The 16,957-nt window shown below is 39.6% G+C and overlaps 1 protein-coding gene across 1 annotated transcript; it reads left to right on the top strand.

Moving 5' to 3' along the window:
- Positions 1 to 6,664: 6,664 nt before the first annotated feature.
- Positions 6,665 to 16,662, top strand: LOC108574660 (proline-rich extensin-like protein EPR1). Its single transcript, XM_017937286.1, is given in 3 exon segments — positions 6,665 to 6,681; positions 13,508 to 15,880; positions 15,883 to 16,662. Coding segments are annotated over 3 exon segments (3,168 nt in total). The 5' UTR covers positions 6,665 to 6,666.
- Positions 16,663 to 16,957: the final 295 nt, after the last annotated feature.

Here is a 16,957-nt window from a genome sequence, read left to right on the forward strand (position 1 = left end):
TAGATTTTGTTATAGTCTGAGCGATAGAATTTTAAACAAAGTGTAAATAAATAAATTATACTTGGTGTCTGATACATGAAGCAAAAAGTTCTGTGAATGTTTGTATAAATGATACTTTCTCAGACTGAAGAATCTAAGAGCTGGAACACCTTCGTTTCAAATGTTTACAAAGGTTTATTTTCTAAGCTTACTAGAAAGTTGCTTGCTCAGCTATTTCATGGAAGTTCAATATCATGGTTGCTAATTACACTTCGAGTACACCTCACTGACTAACCTTGACACTACTCTTCTTCTATTCACAGTTTTTTCTCGTCTTGTTGAAATAGTATAATTTTCAATTATTTTCTTTTCAAAGAATTATCTCCATTGTCTTGAAAATCGTTCTATTTTTCATTCATAAAGTCATAAAGTCAGTCCACTGATTTTCAACTGGTGCGCTGTCCACAGGTGTGTCCAAAATTCTTCAATTCAAATTAAAAAGGAATAACGAAAGAAAATATTATTCTTTTTGTAAATCAGTCAAAACTGTATACTTTCTTGTCAGATCAGCGACAAAATATAATCATTCTTCGGTATACCACACAATTCTAGCAATTAGTCTTTAATTAAATTAAAAATCGATTTCAATTAATTCTTATATTATTGATTATTAATATTATAATTAAAAACGTTCGGCCTAATCGAAAGAGAAACTTTCTAAACTTACTCTAAAAAAATCTAATCATCATTCAAGCCTAATCACCCCATACCACGTCGACTAAACAAGTAGAAACTCATTAAAACGCTTCAGTGTCGTTTTCATCTCTCCTTCCATAACAAATTATGTACAAACAAGCCTATAAACTCACTCTCTCTCTCTCTCTCCGAGGACACCGTAACGTAATTCACATATGTTCAACGGGAAAGAAAATCGGTTCCGGCATTCTGCGGCGCATTTTAGATGCAAAACTCTCGTCTCGTTTGGTGATTTCTTCGAATGCGTGTTACACGGGACGACCTCCGGGAGAAGCAAAAGAAGAAAGTTTCAGCTGGTCGTGAGAGATGCTACCGCACCTGCGCGCATTCCATACGGCTGACCCGAAAATTTTAACGTCTGCCGTGTGTTCAAGTTGTTCGTGGATCGCGTGCCGATACCTTCACCTTGGCTAGAGATCTCTACGCGACATAGAGGAATGGGCGATTACACGGCTATGCTCCACGGTGGGCCTTGAACGTGAAAGGGAACGACACTCTTGAATATTCTCTTGAATATTCAACGAAAATTTCTCGCCGAAACGACGAATTTATACATACCAGGCGTGACTCTTCGTGAAAGTGTTTGAAGATCTTGGTCCTGGAAAAGATGGCGGGGAGTAATCGATTTATTTTTAGTCGATGATATCGAACTGTCTCGCTGAATTCAGTTTTTTGGTGAAACTTTAGGTAGATTCGTGTAGAAGCTTGAAAATGATAAGGTATATGTGTAGGGTGATGGTTGAATTAAGGAAAAGTGTAATGGGGACAGTGAAAGTTTCAAACACGTGCTTTATGAATCATCGGAAAATATTTATGTATTTTGAAAGTAACGAGGTGGTAATTAGTTTCGTATGGTTGTAGATAATACCCTTTCAGTATTATGCCTGTAAGAAAATAGGAGTGATTTTTAATAGCAATTACTATTGATATTCTGAAATGTGCATAATGTCTAAAGAAATTCCTCGTCTAGTGTGATTACACGAGAAAAGGAACATTATGGTTACGATACGTCATATGTTAATATTACTTTGTTTATGAAATGGAAATTTTAAAAAATCTCTAACGATCTTAAATATATTTTCCAAGTTCGTAAAAATAGTATTGTCATTATCATTATTGCTTTTTTATTTAACGAGAATTTTTTAAAATTTATTAATTTTCAAATATGTTTGATTTTATTGAGAAGAAGTTAGTTAGAATTCATCAGGATTTGAATCTTCACCCTTTCATATTTGCATGGTACTAGACATATAAAATTTGTGAAATTACATAAAAAGTTACACGAAGATTTTGAAATCTTATCCGGCGATATTTATGTTTAATTTATTACAACAAAATTTGCATAATGCGTCTCGAATAGCATGCAAACTATGTGTAGTACCTATACTTGCATCTCGGCTGACAATTCCTCTTGAATGAAATACACGAAACCAGATACAAACCTGTTATAACTTTTCTTTCCCCCGACACGTAGATATTTTATCAAGTAAAGGTGACTACATCTTGCATGACATTGTTAAATATTCATTTAGTTTATGAAAATTTCGAAAATTGACCAAGGAACTTCCTCAAAGTAAGTTCAGATTTAGTGCTTTCTCCAGAATCGTTGCAACAATATTAATTCACACCTGTCTACCTTAAATTACGTAAATTATTTTCTAAAAAAAATTTTGAGCATAATTACCATTGAAGCATCGACCGTATCTATAACAATGAAAAATTGAACGAAAACAGTGTTAAATCCACATCAGCCAGTTATCCAACGTTCATTTCCATCGAACCTAATATCAGTTCGTTACTTATTCACGGCAAATTACACGTTTCCCCTGCAAATTACTTCATTCGATTACATAAAACGTTCTACGCACAAAAAACCCTCATCGTTCGCGTTATTCATGTACACACCTGTATTAGCGAAGAGCATCAATTACACATCAATTTTCCGCGTAATCTTCGTTTCGTTTCCTTGATTTCGAAGCCGCTGATTTCCTTGAATTCCGAACACCGGAAACAGAAGAGAAGCGGCGCGCGTGTTTGGTAAATAAACATAAAGCGCGGAGGGGAGGAAAAATCACGGGCAAAGCGTACGTCGTTGGACAATTAATTCCAGCACATGTCGCGACTAGCCACCTTCGCTGCTTTTGCATAGTGCACAGACTTCCGGCCGAAACAATTTTGTTTGCGGCTCTTTCGTTATTTCGGGGGCTTTTGCACCGGTACAGGGAAGCTCGCTCGGTGGATGCACCGTCGACGAGCGAGCAAAGCGAAACCCGCGAGGGGCGGCACTTTTGCCCTGAATTATTGATGTCAACGTAATGGACTTCAATGGGGCTGCGCAGATATATACACGCCGCTTCATCCTGCATGCACGCGTCCGGAAATTACGCCTCTCCTCTTTTTCTGCACACGTACAGACGTCTTTAGAACGTGCACGGGGTATATACAGACTGGGGACGGATTAATTCAACTTCGTCGTGCCTTCACCGTCTCCCAATCTTTATCTAAGATTCCCGAAATGAGGAAGAGGGCGATAACGTTCCGGCCGGAAGAATAGCTGGTATCGTTAAGTTGGGATCTTCGTTGAAACGTTTTTATTTTTAATGGAAGTTGAACGAAGTACTGTGCGGCGCTCGGGAGTTTGCCCGCGGGGCAGCACAGGGGCAGGAAGGGCGCTTCGTCGATGTTGTCACGTCGGCCAATAATGACAACGCATGTGTCGTATTTTTATGATTTGGTTAGAGAAAGTGGACTTACGGGGATGTGACTAAATCAAAGGAGCAAACTTCTGAGCTCTGCAAAGTAGGTATTTTAAATCTACGATTGCTGCAGGCGGAAGTAAGAGTTTCTTTGTGATAAGAACCGCGATGTGAGACATTCGGAAGCTTAATTCTTCGTAAATAAAAACAATGTGAGAAATTTAGCTTGGTGGAGTTAGTCACTTTGGGTTCTATGATGCTGGGAAGCATCATCAGGAAGTGAAGGGTCTTAACGAAGTTTGCACATTTTGCAACGAACCGTATGCCAATTCAAAATTCAAAGAGGTTTGCAATTCGTGTCATGCTTCGATACTAAAATTTCCAAAACTTCCAAAACTAGAATCAATCATTTTAGCTTCTTAGTGGTTCATTTCAAATTTCCCAAGCTTCCTACTCGATTGATTTCACAAACATCTGCAAAGAAACCCCGCAAGTATCCTTCGACTGTGCAGACTACCCTTGTAACGTGGGTCTGAATCCGCTAACATCCCGAATTCCGTCAGAGAATACTCAAGTCGAGACCTTGGAAGATGTAGCTGGCAGTCTAAAACAACGTCTATACGTCCCGGAACATTTATACGTGTATGTATCTGCGAGTTTCATTAATTAAGGGAAGGAACATCTACCTTACGTGCAATTTGTAGCTTACACAAGTACAGTGGAAAGAGAAGGGAGTCTCAACGTTATAGAAAGTTCTCTCTCTGTGTGTGTACGTGTCTGTCTGTGTATGTACATAAGACAGAACCGGAAGCGGAGTGCGCTTAACCAAGTGCATTTCTTACACCGGTTGAATTTCACTCGTAGCCGAGGATCGAAGGTCGGGTACACGGACTACAAGCTTTCGGTTACGATATCGTAAACTATTTGCCGCAGGAGACTGCGGTATATATGTCTCGGTTTAATTTTGACGCGGAAATGTCGGTTTCCACTTGTTCAGGAATCGGGCCTGGTTAAAGCTGTGAAACAGGTCGCATTTCTATTTCATTGTACTCCGTTCTTCACCTGAGAATTACATTATTATTGCACGATAATTAACCACTTCAGCGAGACTTGTGCTGGTTGGTTGGTAGGTCGCTGTTAGTGTTACACTTACAATTGATCGTAGAAATGGCAACCGTTGATAGAGATAGGAAGAAACAAGAGATAACGTTTCCTGCAACATCGTTCTTTACGTTCATTTTTCTTTGTAGAAGATTTCCTTTACCTGCTACCTTCGTTCTTCGTTCTTGAGCACCGATAGTTCCTTCCACGTGATATTTCTCTGGAAATTTCCTCCCGTGAAACAGGTTTCTCTCGTCCTGTATCTCTAATTCTCTTTTGTCTTCGAGTTCTCGAATTTCGAACTTGTCGGTTTCAAGCTTGTCTGTTTGTGTTGATATCGTGTACTTGCCGTTGGAACGTTGTAAAATTAAATACCTGCCTTTGATTGTTAATATTATTCTGGTTTGAAAATGTGTATCAACGTTTCGACGTTATTCAGGTATAAAAATAGAATTTTATTTTCGTAACGTTCAATGGTTTCTTGTCTGGTAGCAAAAGTGTATCTCCAACGAAACAGCCTCTGAGTTGTAGTATTTAATCGATGCAACAGTGATTGCCACAACTGGAAGTTCTGCGATGCGTATAAAATTGTGTTGTATTGCATAAAAATTTTTCCACGCAGTCACGAAACCCATTTGTCTATGCGATATTGATTTTCAATTTACGTCTCCGCATTTGCGTGACAGCGAGCGAGAAAAACATGCATACTGATAATGATAGATTTCGTTGTTCAACCTTATTTTATATCCGTTTCAAGATTTTTATGTGATAAAAGTAGCCTCGATAAAAACGATAAAAGCAACGTTCCACTTTTCAGACATACTGTAAAAAAATCTATCTTATCGAAAGTTCGTAAAGTGGAATATACATAATATTTTATATCGTGCACTAAATTGGGTTCTACGATTAAAGAGACTGAATTTTAAATGTGTTACTTTTTTAACTAATACTGTGTTTCACATAAATTCGTTAAAAATTGGTAAAACATTAATATTTTAGTATTTCAACTTCAACTTCCAGAAACAAACTTCTTTCACATAATTCAAAACGTAACAGCTAACTAACGTAACGTCAAGTAACAGCTAGCAGCTAAATGAGTTTGAATAATTTATAGTTGTATACAACGAAAGACGAAAATCTAACAGAAAAATACTGAAAATTGATCAATTTTATTGAAGATTAGATCAATTAATCTTCACTACGTCCAATTCATTCAAATCCAAAGCTTGCTGAGATCTAACAAAAATACTGAACCGATCAATTCTTCAGCAAAACGTAATATCTTCATAATCTCTGCTATTTCTTTCAAGATATTCCACGTCCATTTCATTCAAATCTGAGAATCCGCGTTTAAACGACCAATTTCTAGTACCCCCAATTATGGCACCTGGTGCAACAACGTTGGTCGAGTAAAGAACGCAGGATGCGAGAAAGTTGATCGATAAAATTTCGAGTGTTCACGTAGGCACCTCGATAAGCATCATCAGCGGTCCAATACTCGGAGGCGCATCTTTCCTCGTCGGGTCAGAGACAGGGCTAGCCTACTTTCTCCACAAAGAGAATTTTTAACCGATGTGTGAGGGTTCCCTCTCCCTGTCTTCTCATCCTGACCGTCGTGACTCTCTTCCTCCCTTCCACCCTGCAACCATTCACTCTTTACCAGTCTCCTCAGTTCATTCCCTCTCGCTCTCTCTTTACGGTTTGTCGTTTCCTTGATTTACTCGGCAAGCTCACCGGAGAATTCCTCCGACTGGTACCCCTCTCAGAGTCTATATAAGCGGACTGTTCATACGAGACCGAGCATTTTTTGTGTTAGTAGTGACGGAGTCGCGGGTCTCCTTCGTCAAAGAGGCTGACTTGGCCGGTTCAAGAGTGTCAGGATGGTGTGTGCGACGCGTCACGATAGATCCGTGTCCGATTGAAGCTAAGGAGAAACGCTGATACCAGGAGGAACGTCGTCTATTCTTTCGGTGTGTCTTCGAAGTAAAGAAAATAGAGAGAGAGAGAGAGAGAGAGAAATAGAGAAATAGAAGAAAGAGGAAGAAGACGAGACGTGTCAACGAGGCGAAAGCAGCCTGGGAGTGTCGTTTAATTTTTGTGTACAGTGCGGCCAACGATTTGCGCGCGTGCAACCATGCTTCGATGTAAGGTAGGTGCGATCGTGGATCCTCATGCTCGTGAAAGTCAACGATCTTCACTGAGTACACGAGGTTACTCTTGATTTTTCGGTTGCATGTTCGCGTGTTTTGTGTTTCGACAGGTGATTCGGACTGGTTTGGGAAGGACGAGATGGTATGATACTTGATGAATTGTTCGAGGTGATTATGAGATTGCAGGATGGATTGTTATGAAGATATGTTTTATCGTAGAAGTGATTCTTTTTGGACGAGTCTCAGGATAGTTGTTTGCTAATTTTTTACGGTTCGATGGAAGCTGGCAGTTTTTAGTGCTAGGACAAGCAGAATTTGATGTAGATTTTGTAATTAATCGTGACGAGTAGTTGCAATGAATTTCTAATTCAACTCCTCGACTTGCGATTTTTTTTGTTAGGTACTTTTGGTATTAGGTAAGAAAAGCTATTATGGATTAATTAAATTTGGTATTTCTTGGTCTTATGAACTGAAACGAAAATTTGACGAGAATCTGCGCCACGAGTCTGACTCGTTGCAAGACAAGGGGTTAAAATTCGTTTTTGGGTTTTTCTAATAAAACAAGTTGGAGTAAATTACTCAGAAACTGATCCGTTCATTCGAAAAAAGAGTATGTTGGCAGTAATTAAAATTAGGATAAGTTTTTCTGCTAGTTTATGAATAAAGCAAGAAATTATTCAAATACTGAATGGAACATGATTTGAAAAAGTAATTGATCTTCAATTATCGATAAGTATGACTAGATTGACGAAACGTAATTATTAATTTTTCATTTACTTTTAACGAGAAGATTTTTAAAAGTAGACAATCCACGTAAAAATCACGTGTTTTCTTTTCAACGTCACGATTTTCTTAAAAACTTCGTGAATTTTTTAAATTACAATGAAAAAGCGTTCCCTCTTTGAATTTAAATTCCGCGTGAAAAGGGGCGCGCATATTACAGAAAGGAGCCTAGACGGCAAGAGCATATCAGTAACTATTATAAATAGTGACGATTTTAGTGTGTAGATTAAAGAAATACAAGTTTCTCGTTGAATTAGAAATTTCTTATTTTCCACTGTTTAGTCTGACAATATAAATATTAAAGAAAATTACTCTCTCTCTTTCGGCAAACGCTTGCTATTAAAGCATATATACGGTGAAAGACGATTTACTAATTTTTTATCGGTGCATCAAATGGAAAACGCACCAGAAAATTGAATAACTATTTCGATGATATGAAAACGATAACTGTAGCAAATAAAAGTGAAACGTTCGAGAGACACAGATTAACAAAATTGTTCTTGTAAAGTGAAAATAAATAAATTCACAGCTGTTGAATTAATCCTAGAAAATGTTACAGATGTTGCATCAACATTATGAGAATAACTAAACGTGATGAAAGCGATTATACCTTTTGCTTTTCAATTAAGGCTGAAAGTATGGAAAGCAGCGATTGTAGCTTAGTTTTATGATAATTAGATACTCGCGGTCGTAAGAATGATTCGAAGAAGTATTCAAAAGAATACTGTTGATTGTCTTTTAAACGTTGCAGAAAATTATTTAATTTGCAAATTTAGAAAGTGAAATAATATGCCTGCTTGTTCGCAAAATTAGTGTAATAAATATTGAGAATTTTCAGTAAATAGTCTTCCTTTCGTTATTTTTACGTATTAATTGTATTGTATATTGAAAATTAGCATATAATTTCTCTCAAACAAGTATGAAATATCACAGTGCAGTTAAAAATCGTCCAATATTTGACGACACAAAGAATTCTTAAACCCAACACCAATTTTACGCATTCCTTAGAAAAATGACAATAACAAACACGACACACGTCTCACAAAAGCTGTCTAAATCCTCACGAACCGCTAAAAACTATAAGGTTCAACCAAATAGCTTTCTGTGCAAATCTGAAAACTAGGCAATAGAAAGTCCAATTATGCAAATTAGCCAAAGTCTCCTAATTTCTCATCGCACGTTCGATCAGCAATTCAAATACCACATTGTGACAAATATTTGCATACGAAATCGAACTAAAATTCCTATCCTTTCAAACCATTATAGAACTTCGCGAAGAAATTTTTCGAAATAATTCGATCTTTCGTAACGCAAAGTTTCGTCGAATCGGTAAACATTAGGCGTTAATTACAATGGAACTGACGTCATTTAGCGTACACTGTGCAAATTTACGGTTTTGCAATCGGCCGGTTTGCTCCTTGGAGCGGCAATCAAAACGTAGCAAACCGTACACACTTTCACGCGATTCTCGGCCACCTATTAGCGTTCTCACTTTAATCGTCTCTTTTTTTCTCCCCTCTGAAGCTTATCGATTTACGACGAAATCGAGAGTGCACAAAAACAGGAAGCGACACACGCGTTGTCGCGCTGGCGCGCGCTTTCAGGGAGAAGTCGGTGCCTGCACACGCGGAAGCAAGCGAAATAAATATCGTATTTTCCGGTGAATCGTATCGCTCGATAAGAAGAGACGGCTTCCATTGTATTATGTGCATTCGTCCTACGTGCTTGGAATATATGTACGTCTATGCATGAAGAAGGTGTTTGACCTAGTCGCGATCTGCCTACGTCCATGTTCTCGCCTGTCTGTCCATTTCTATTGCTACACCTACGTGCCAAACTATTGCACACGTTGATGTGCAGGTTGTATCTTGAGAAATTTTGAGGACGCATTTTTAAGGGGACGTTTGCTTGAATTAGGTCTAAGAAATCAATTTTCTGTTAGTGCGGAGATTGGAGAAAGGACGTATTTTTAAAGGGACATTTGCTTGAATTAGGTCTGAGAAATCAGTTTTCTTTTTCAATTTCGCTGTTAGTGTGAAGATTGTAGAATATTCCGCTTAACCCTTTCGCGCTCACATTCTTTTCTCAACTTGATGTGCCAAAAATGATCAATTTAATTTTTTTATAATTATTTCCTAGGAACAAAGAAATAGGTTTCCCCTTTATCTACAATGCTGTGACTTACATTTTTCAAATTCTAAATATTGATAAATAACCGGTTTGAAGTGAAACGTGCGAGAATAAAGTGTATGAGAAACTTTAAACGCGTTTCTCTCGAAACTGCGTTTTTCAAACTGGTTGACATGATTTCTCAGAAACTAATGTGCCGATTCACTTGAAATTATATGTATGTACGTCTTCTATGTACCTCAATCTATCGTCTCCACTGGAATTATAGTGGATTAGACCAAAAGCAATTTGTTTAATACTAAATTTTTGTAGAATTTTTTTTTGAAGAAGGAATTTTCTTCTATTCCAAGTAAATTCTCTTTCGACACACGTGACAAAACGCTCTGAATATTTTAATAGTAAATTTTGATTACAACTTTGGAAATGATGTTTTCTCGTAAACTGAAGGATTAGAAGATGAAACGTGAGTTTGATTTATCCGAAGATAATAACGTCAGGTAACGAAACGTGCAAACCTGTTTGGATTATGTACTTCTGAGGTTAACCTAAATTTCGAGTAGAATCTATAAAATTTGAAACTTCACCGAGCTACTGAAAATGCAGTTCAATTTCCGAGGGAATTTCATCCGTTGATAATTACCTGAAAACATGAAGGCATAACGTCTTTCACTTTTCATTTCATTAAGTACATTTCGTATGTTCCGCATATTCAGTTGCAATGTAAACTCGTTTTGTCCCACTTGACCCGATTTTCCAACTCTAACCGTTTTTGCACCACATAAATTACGCGTTCGTATTCACGGTAAACCTACGAAGTAATTGTTGCGCTCGTGCATAGTGCTTTCTACGTTAAATCGTCCATCTTCTAAATATACTTAAGAGACCTCTTGCTTCTTCGGCGCATTTACAAATCGTTACAGTTACAATTCGCTGAAATTGTTCAATTGGGGAAACTTTTCCTAGAAAATAAAATTTACGCGAATTTTATTGGGAATTTGAAAATTTGCTAGCACTGTCTCGCAACAAGTGTTTCAATTTCGTCAACAATTCCGAGAGATTGCGAGAATCTTCCACGAAGTAGAGCTGTAATATGAAATGAAAGTCAGGTTCAAACGTTTTACGTGATCTCTTATTATTTACGTGTGCTAAATTCGCCAAAGATACAAGGCCCACTTATTCACGTACATTCTGTACACGTAGAAGACATGCAACCTACTGATCTCGTCTCAAAGTATCCTGACTGTGCTCGTCAACTCGACTGTCGAATTAAAGTCATTCTTCGTTGAACGTTAACGACTTTTCCTAAGGCCTGTTATCGTAATATGCACCGTGATATAGGTAATTTATGGACAGATAATTATGCTATGTTTTTAACGAGATTACAGCGATATACTCGATGAGCAATTATAACAGCGCTTTTAATAAGGCTTGCACTACTTTCGAGTGGTGCAAATGATAAATATTTAATATCGCAAATTTTTCGATGCAAGTTTCAGTTTGCCCTTGTTAGGGAAAAATGAAGAGGAAAAGTGTCGTTGAAACAATTTTTAATAATTAATTTTCTAGTTAAGGTAATTTAACACAAGTGTGATAACAATTTTAATATTTTCTATATGTCACTTGTCGTAAAATTTTTTTTAATTAACATATGGATATTGGTTAATTGTATTATACTTTGTGTGAGAGTTTCAGTTGGATTTTATATTTATATTCTTTGAAAAATATGAAATAATCAGCTATAGAGTATTGATAAGATACAAATGCGAATATACAATACAGGTTCTTTTTTAGAAAAAGCATTTCATTTTAATTAAGATATATTGAACTACAACACAAAAATTAGTATTGACATTTGTGTGCACGTTGTACTATTGATACTGTGAGAGTGCGACATACGTGTACAGGGAAAGAAATATTAAACATTTCTGTAAAAGGAAGATACATAGATTTAAAGCTACTCCCAAAGCTCATCCATCGATACAATTTTCGTGACAAATGCTCTGGACCCACTATCTCCCATAACAGTGTAACTTATTACCTGTCACATGGTTAGATATAAGTGGGCATAACTCTTTTTCTACGACGAACACCTGGAAATCAAAATTTCTTTTGCTTGCAGTTTATAATAAAAGTACGAGTGCAATTTGTAAAATTATTTCGAGCAAGAAAACTTACATCAGCACGTGTTCAACATGCTTGGAATTAAATTAGTTTTTGCGAATAATGATTATTATTATCGATAATAATTTAAGAAAATTTATTCTGCAAAACTGTTCTTAATGTTACCTTGAAATAATTACTTTAATAAAATAAAATATTTGTCAGTTGATAAGAAAATCTCAGATAAGATTTCAGCTTTACTTCTCTCCGCCCATCATTTTAGCGTGTAATTCTTGTGGATGCGCTTGGGAGAAAGTGCGACACATTATGTTAACCTTGCATCTCGGTCATTGTCCCACTTAAGACTCCTAAGGATGGCTTCTTAATGACGTTTACTACTTCAAACTTGCACGGTGCTTCTTGTTCCCCTATCTAATATCTTTTATGGAAAACAAACTAGTTACGGTGGAATAGGGTGAAGTGAATAGCTGTTATCGTAAAAAGGACGTAAACTTTTTCATTCATTTCCGTCTTCAGTTCAGGCAATATTGGGTAAAATGCCTTCGTAACGTTTTCAAGGAAAACTGTCTGTAATGTCAGCTTTTACTTTTGGTTATAACAACCGAATTCAACTGTCTAACATTATCTCTCTTATGTCACTACTCTATATTAAAATTTTATTCACTTCTTCGATTAGCAGCGAAAGCTTTTTCCATATAAAAATAGATCTTTAGCAAATGAATGTATACCGTTGATTTATCTATTTGCAAAGTAGTGTTTAATTCAGCCTTGAATTGAATTGGAAACAGTCGCGGGTTAAATTGAGAATGCAATTTCTTTAAGCGTCGCATCGCGCGCCATTCTTGTAATTAACGCAATTATTCACGGGCGCATGCGTTTAATACGTGCAACCAGTAAATGTAGGTTCACATAATTTTCACATATATCGGGATGACTCGCTCGTCTTGCGCCAACTAAAGTTGTAAACTAGCTTAAAGTCTCTCACGGCCTTCAATACGAGACCGTAGACAATGTGTGCGGCACGGGCGAAATGTGTACGCGATACTAAGCTACACTTATGCTCCCGACGAACTAATTAGAGAAGGAGAAGGTGTTAAACTTGCTAGCTAACTCTCGAGCCTCGAAATTCCTCTAATTTTGTATTCGCTTTTGAGCAAACAATACGAAGAAATACTCGGCAAATGGAACGAGAATATTTTTTAATTCAACGTCTCCGTCTTTTATTCCAAACAAAAAATATGCATTCGCCGAGGAAGGTGGAAAATAGGGAAATCAAATTTAAGAAGCATAAAATCAATCTATACAGATTTTTATTAGTGAAATGATTTCTGTGCTCTATAAGAAAAATTCAATCACATTGTGGTATGGTTTTCTTATCGTTTAGATTATTTCGTGAAGAAACGTTAAATCAGTTGCACGTACTTTCTCTCCAATTATGTCTTGCCACTTTCCAAGCGATAACCAGAAATATTATCATATAATGAATCACTTATCTCTTAATTTCATTACGTCGCAATAAAGGACAACGTCGAAAGAAGTATTTGTGAGAAAAGAAAAAGTACAGTATTTTCTTACTAACTTTATTCTTCGACACTATTTACACTAATTACAACTATAGACATTTTAGACATTCATTTAATTCACACTTGATCAATGAACACTCGTTCACGTAACTCGGTATAGTGTAACCAAGCGTTCAAGAGTCCTCGTGTCAGGCAAAAGTGACTCTTCTCTGCAACCAGAGAAAAACGATCAACAGAGAATTAAAGACACGTTTCATTTTCATTCCAGATAACCATTACGCTGCTCTGCGTCCTGTTGATTGGACATAACGTTCACGCGGTGGTTAACAAAGCGCAACCTCAAGTATCGGTTAACAAGGATGAAGAGAAACCGAAGAATGGTGTTCAGGCTGACGATAGGATAAGTAATTCATATGGTCCACCTGCCGACGACTATGGACCACCGATAGGGTCAAGCATTAAGGGACCAGCACCGGTGTACGGTCCACCGGAACTGGTAGGCGATCAAGGACCGACGCCTATATATCCACCACCTCCGCCAGACGTTCCACCACCTGTCTACGGGCCACCATTGTCTTCATATGGACCGCCGCGAAATATTAAACCGCTTCACGGCCCACCAAAACAAAGTTTCGGCCCTCCTTTGTCTCCTTTACCCTTAAAGCTGAGCTTTGGTCCGCTGAAACTTCACTATGGCCCGCCGAAGCAACACTACGGACCGCCGTATTCATTCGGTTCGTTTAGGCCGCCGAAACCTCAGTATGGTCCACCGCTGAAATTTACTTCCGCCGTGTCTAATCAATACATAGCTTCGGGAGCCTCGAACCACGGGCCAACTAAACCGACACACGGACCGGTTATTCCAGTTTCCCTCGATACGTACGGTCCGCCACCTCAAAAACTGGTCGTACAGCTGAATTCTCAAGCGAGCGACAACTACGGACCACCGTTGCCACTGTCGATATCACCGTTGCCCGAGGCACAATACGGACCACCTACCGGTGATTTGTTCAGACTTCCTTCGCCGGTTCCTCCGCCAGGAGTACCTGCACCACCTACACCGCCAGATATCAAGTACGACGGCTGGCAGCCTATCGCAGGATTGAGCAATCAACACAGACAGCCTGGGATTAATTACGGCCCTCCACACGAGGAGCAGAAAATTTTCGACGTTTCCTCCGTCGGTCTGCATCTGGGACAACAGGTGACACGTCCTGTCGTCGAGAATCCGAATGTACCGAGTGATTCCTACGGAACGCCGATTCATCATCCGGAAGCTCAGGATTTAAAGAGTTCGGTGAATTCGGACGCTAACGGCGACAGAGGACTGCCGCCTCCACCTTTGCCGGAATACGAGCCTTTCCACAATGAAAGTCCGCCGAAGAAGGAGGCGCATAAAGAAACTGTAACAGGTCAGGTTAATTTGCAGTACGAAGTGCCCAATGTTGCGCCGCTCTCTATTGTAAAAACTATAGGATTCGAGTTACCGCCTACCACTCCGTCATTAACTACAGATCTTAGCGTAGGATCGCTGGCTTCCTTAAAGTTACCGCTTCTGAGTAGTGAGTCCCACGTAAATTTTGGTGATACACATGCGCTTCAAAATTTAGGAAACGACTTGTCGCTGTCGCAATTGTCAGGTAACACGTTGCCCAGTAGTTACGGTTCACCGCTATCAAGCGTTTCCTTCGTAAAACTTAACAATATCGAGTCAGGAATACCTCTGCCTCCGCCACCTGTACTCGATTCGTACAGTTCACCTCCACTTTCGTCCTATTCGCCTAACGGTCCTTATCCAGCTGCCGAGGCAGGCCGTGCGTCGTCGTACTCGTCGTTCGGACTGCACGGTAATTCGCTTTACAAACAGAACGTACACCATCATCGTCCTCACGGTTCCTTCAGATCTCCGCCGGCACCGTTCGGTTCCCTGGTACCGCCTAGAAATCGCGAGCCTGTTAAATTCAAAGAGACCATCCCTAGTGGACTTTACACCGCTTTCAATCGTTATCTCCCTCCTCCGAGACACTTTGAGCTAACCAAATCACCGAAGACCTACCTCCCTCCCCTATCGCTAGAACAGCAACTGCCTATTGTTAACGTTCCAATAGCTTTCAACAAATTACCCAGCGCCAGCTTGAATTCACCAATAGCAGCCCCGAACGCACAATACGGTACACCGTTGTCATTCGGCGACTTTAACACCCCAGCGCCGGTATTGACGTACGGTGCGCCTAACTTTGGACCCGCTTCTTCTTTCATCTCTACCTCGACAGGCATTGGAAACAATTTATACAACAGTATCGGGAACGCGATAACCACCACGTATGGTACACCGGTAGTGAATTTACCGCTGTCGACAGGTGGTGGTCACGATTGCGGTTTCCAGCAGACGGCCGCCGGTGCGCACTACAGCTTCGAAGACACCGGAAGTCACGCGGCGGCGGTAGGATCGCATGGTCCAAGTTTCGGCGCTTCTCTTTCCGCTGACCTAAATCAGAATTCGTTGCTTAAGGTGGAATCTCTGGCAGACACTTTAGGCGGATTAGGTTTCTCGCAACCGGTCAGCCAGCTGAGCCTGCAGAACTATGATCAACCGAAAGCGAATCTGAAGGACAGTTACGGTAGTCCAATAGGGATTACCTAATTTTATCCAGCGATCACAGCCAAGCAACGGATATCGCGAATATACTTTCAGCGCCTCCTGCCGCGTTGCCTAAAGAATCGTTCTCCTCGGGTATTCAGTTCGATCAGAACAGCGGTATAAGGGCTGAAGCGTTGACGTCGAGCTTGACCAACCAAGGATTCGCCCAGGCGAAGAACCTTGGCTCGAACGAGCTGGATACTAGTCAATTTCTCAATGCTCACGGTGGCAACGAATTCTTGACCTTGGCCAAAGGACTGAGCGGCAACGACGCCGACGGCTTCGAGATTCAGGGGTCGAAGGGAACGTACACGTTGAAGATTCAACCTGCTGACGGAGGATTAGGAACGGAGAATTCGGACGGTAGCATCAGGCACGATCAAGTGTTGTCGAACGGTCTTCTGCAGGATATTCTCGCAGCTATCGAGCAACCGGAACAAGGACAGGTCCAGCTTCAGGGTCATCCGGAGGCGCAATCGTTGCAGCACGTCTATAGCGATTTGCCACAGGCTGAGAGTATCAACGTTCCCAAAGGACATTACATAACGCTGGATGAGGACAGTCGGGTGAAGAATGTGGACGATCTGGTTGGACATGCCAGCGATAGGAGCGAGGCTGAATTTAATAAAGGAGAGTTAGCGAAGAAGGAGACTGTTGCTCTTTTCTTCAATAATCAATACGACGACTCGAGGAAAGAGACGAGATCGGTGACGAAAGTGGAGAACGTGCCCTCTGTTTCTTTGGACGACGGGAAGAACGTTAGTCAAGCGAAGTCTTCTTAAATCGTCTCACTTTGTCCAGGTGTTATTTCCATTGGCACTTTTCGAGGGTAAACGTATTCTAATTTATGCAACGAACGAACATTCGTTATTACGAAGTTGAGATTGGGTAATAATCGCGAGGTGACTTGGATGTGAGACCTGAAATTGTCTCGCGTGATATTGATTGCTTCTTTAAATTATGAAGTGTTTAACGTTGATTTTGCGGTGATCAGAGAAACAGATTCACTTATCGAATTACTGTGCACCCGTTTGCAAACGAATTTAACGATTTTCCATGACGTGGTAATTATGCTTC

Source organism: Habropoda laboriosa, unplaced genomic scaffold, assembly GCF_001263275.1.
Source record: "Habropoda laboriosa isolate 0110345459 unplaced genomic scaffold, ASM126327v1 scaffold11, whole genome shotgun sequence".
Lineage (NCBI taxonomy): Eukaryota > Metazoa > Arthropoda > Insecta > Hymenoptera > Apidae > Habropoda > Habropoda laboriosa.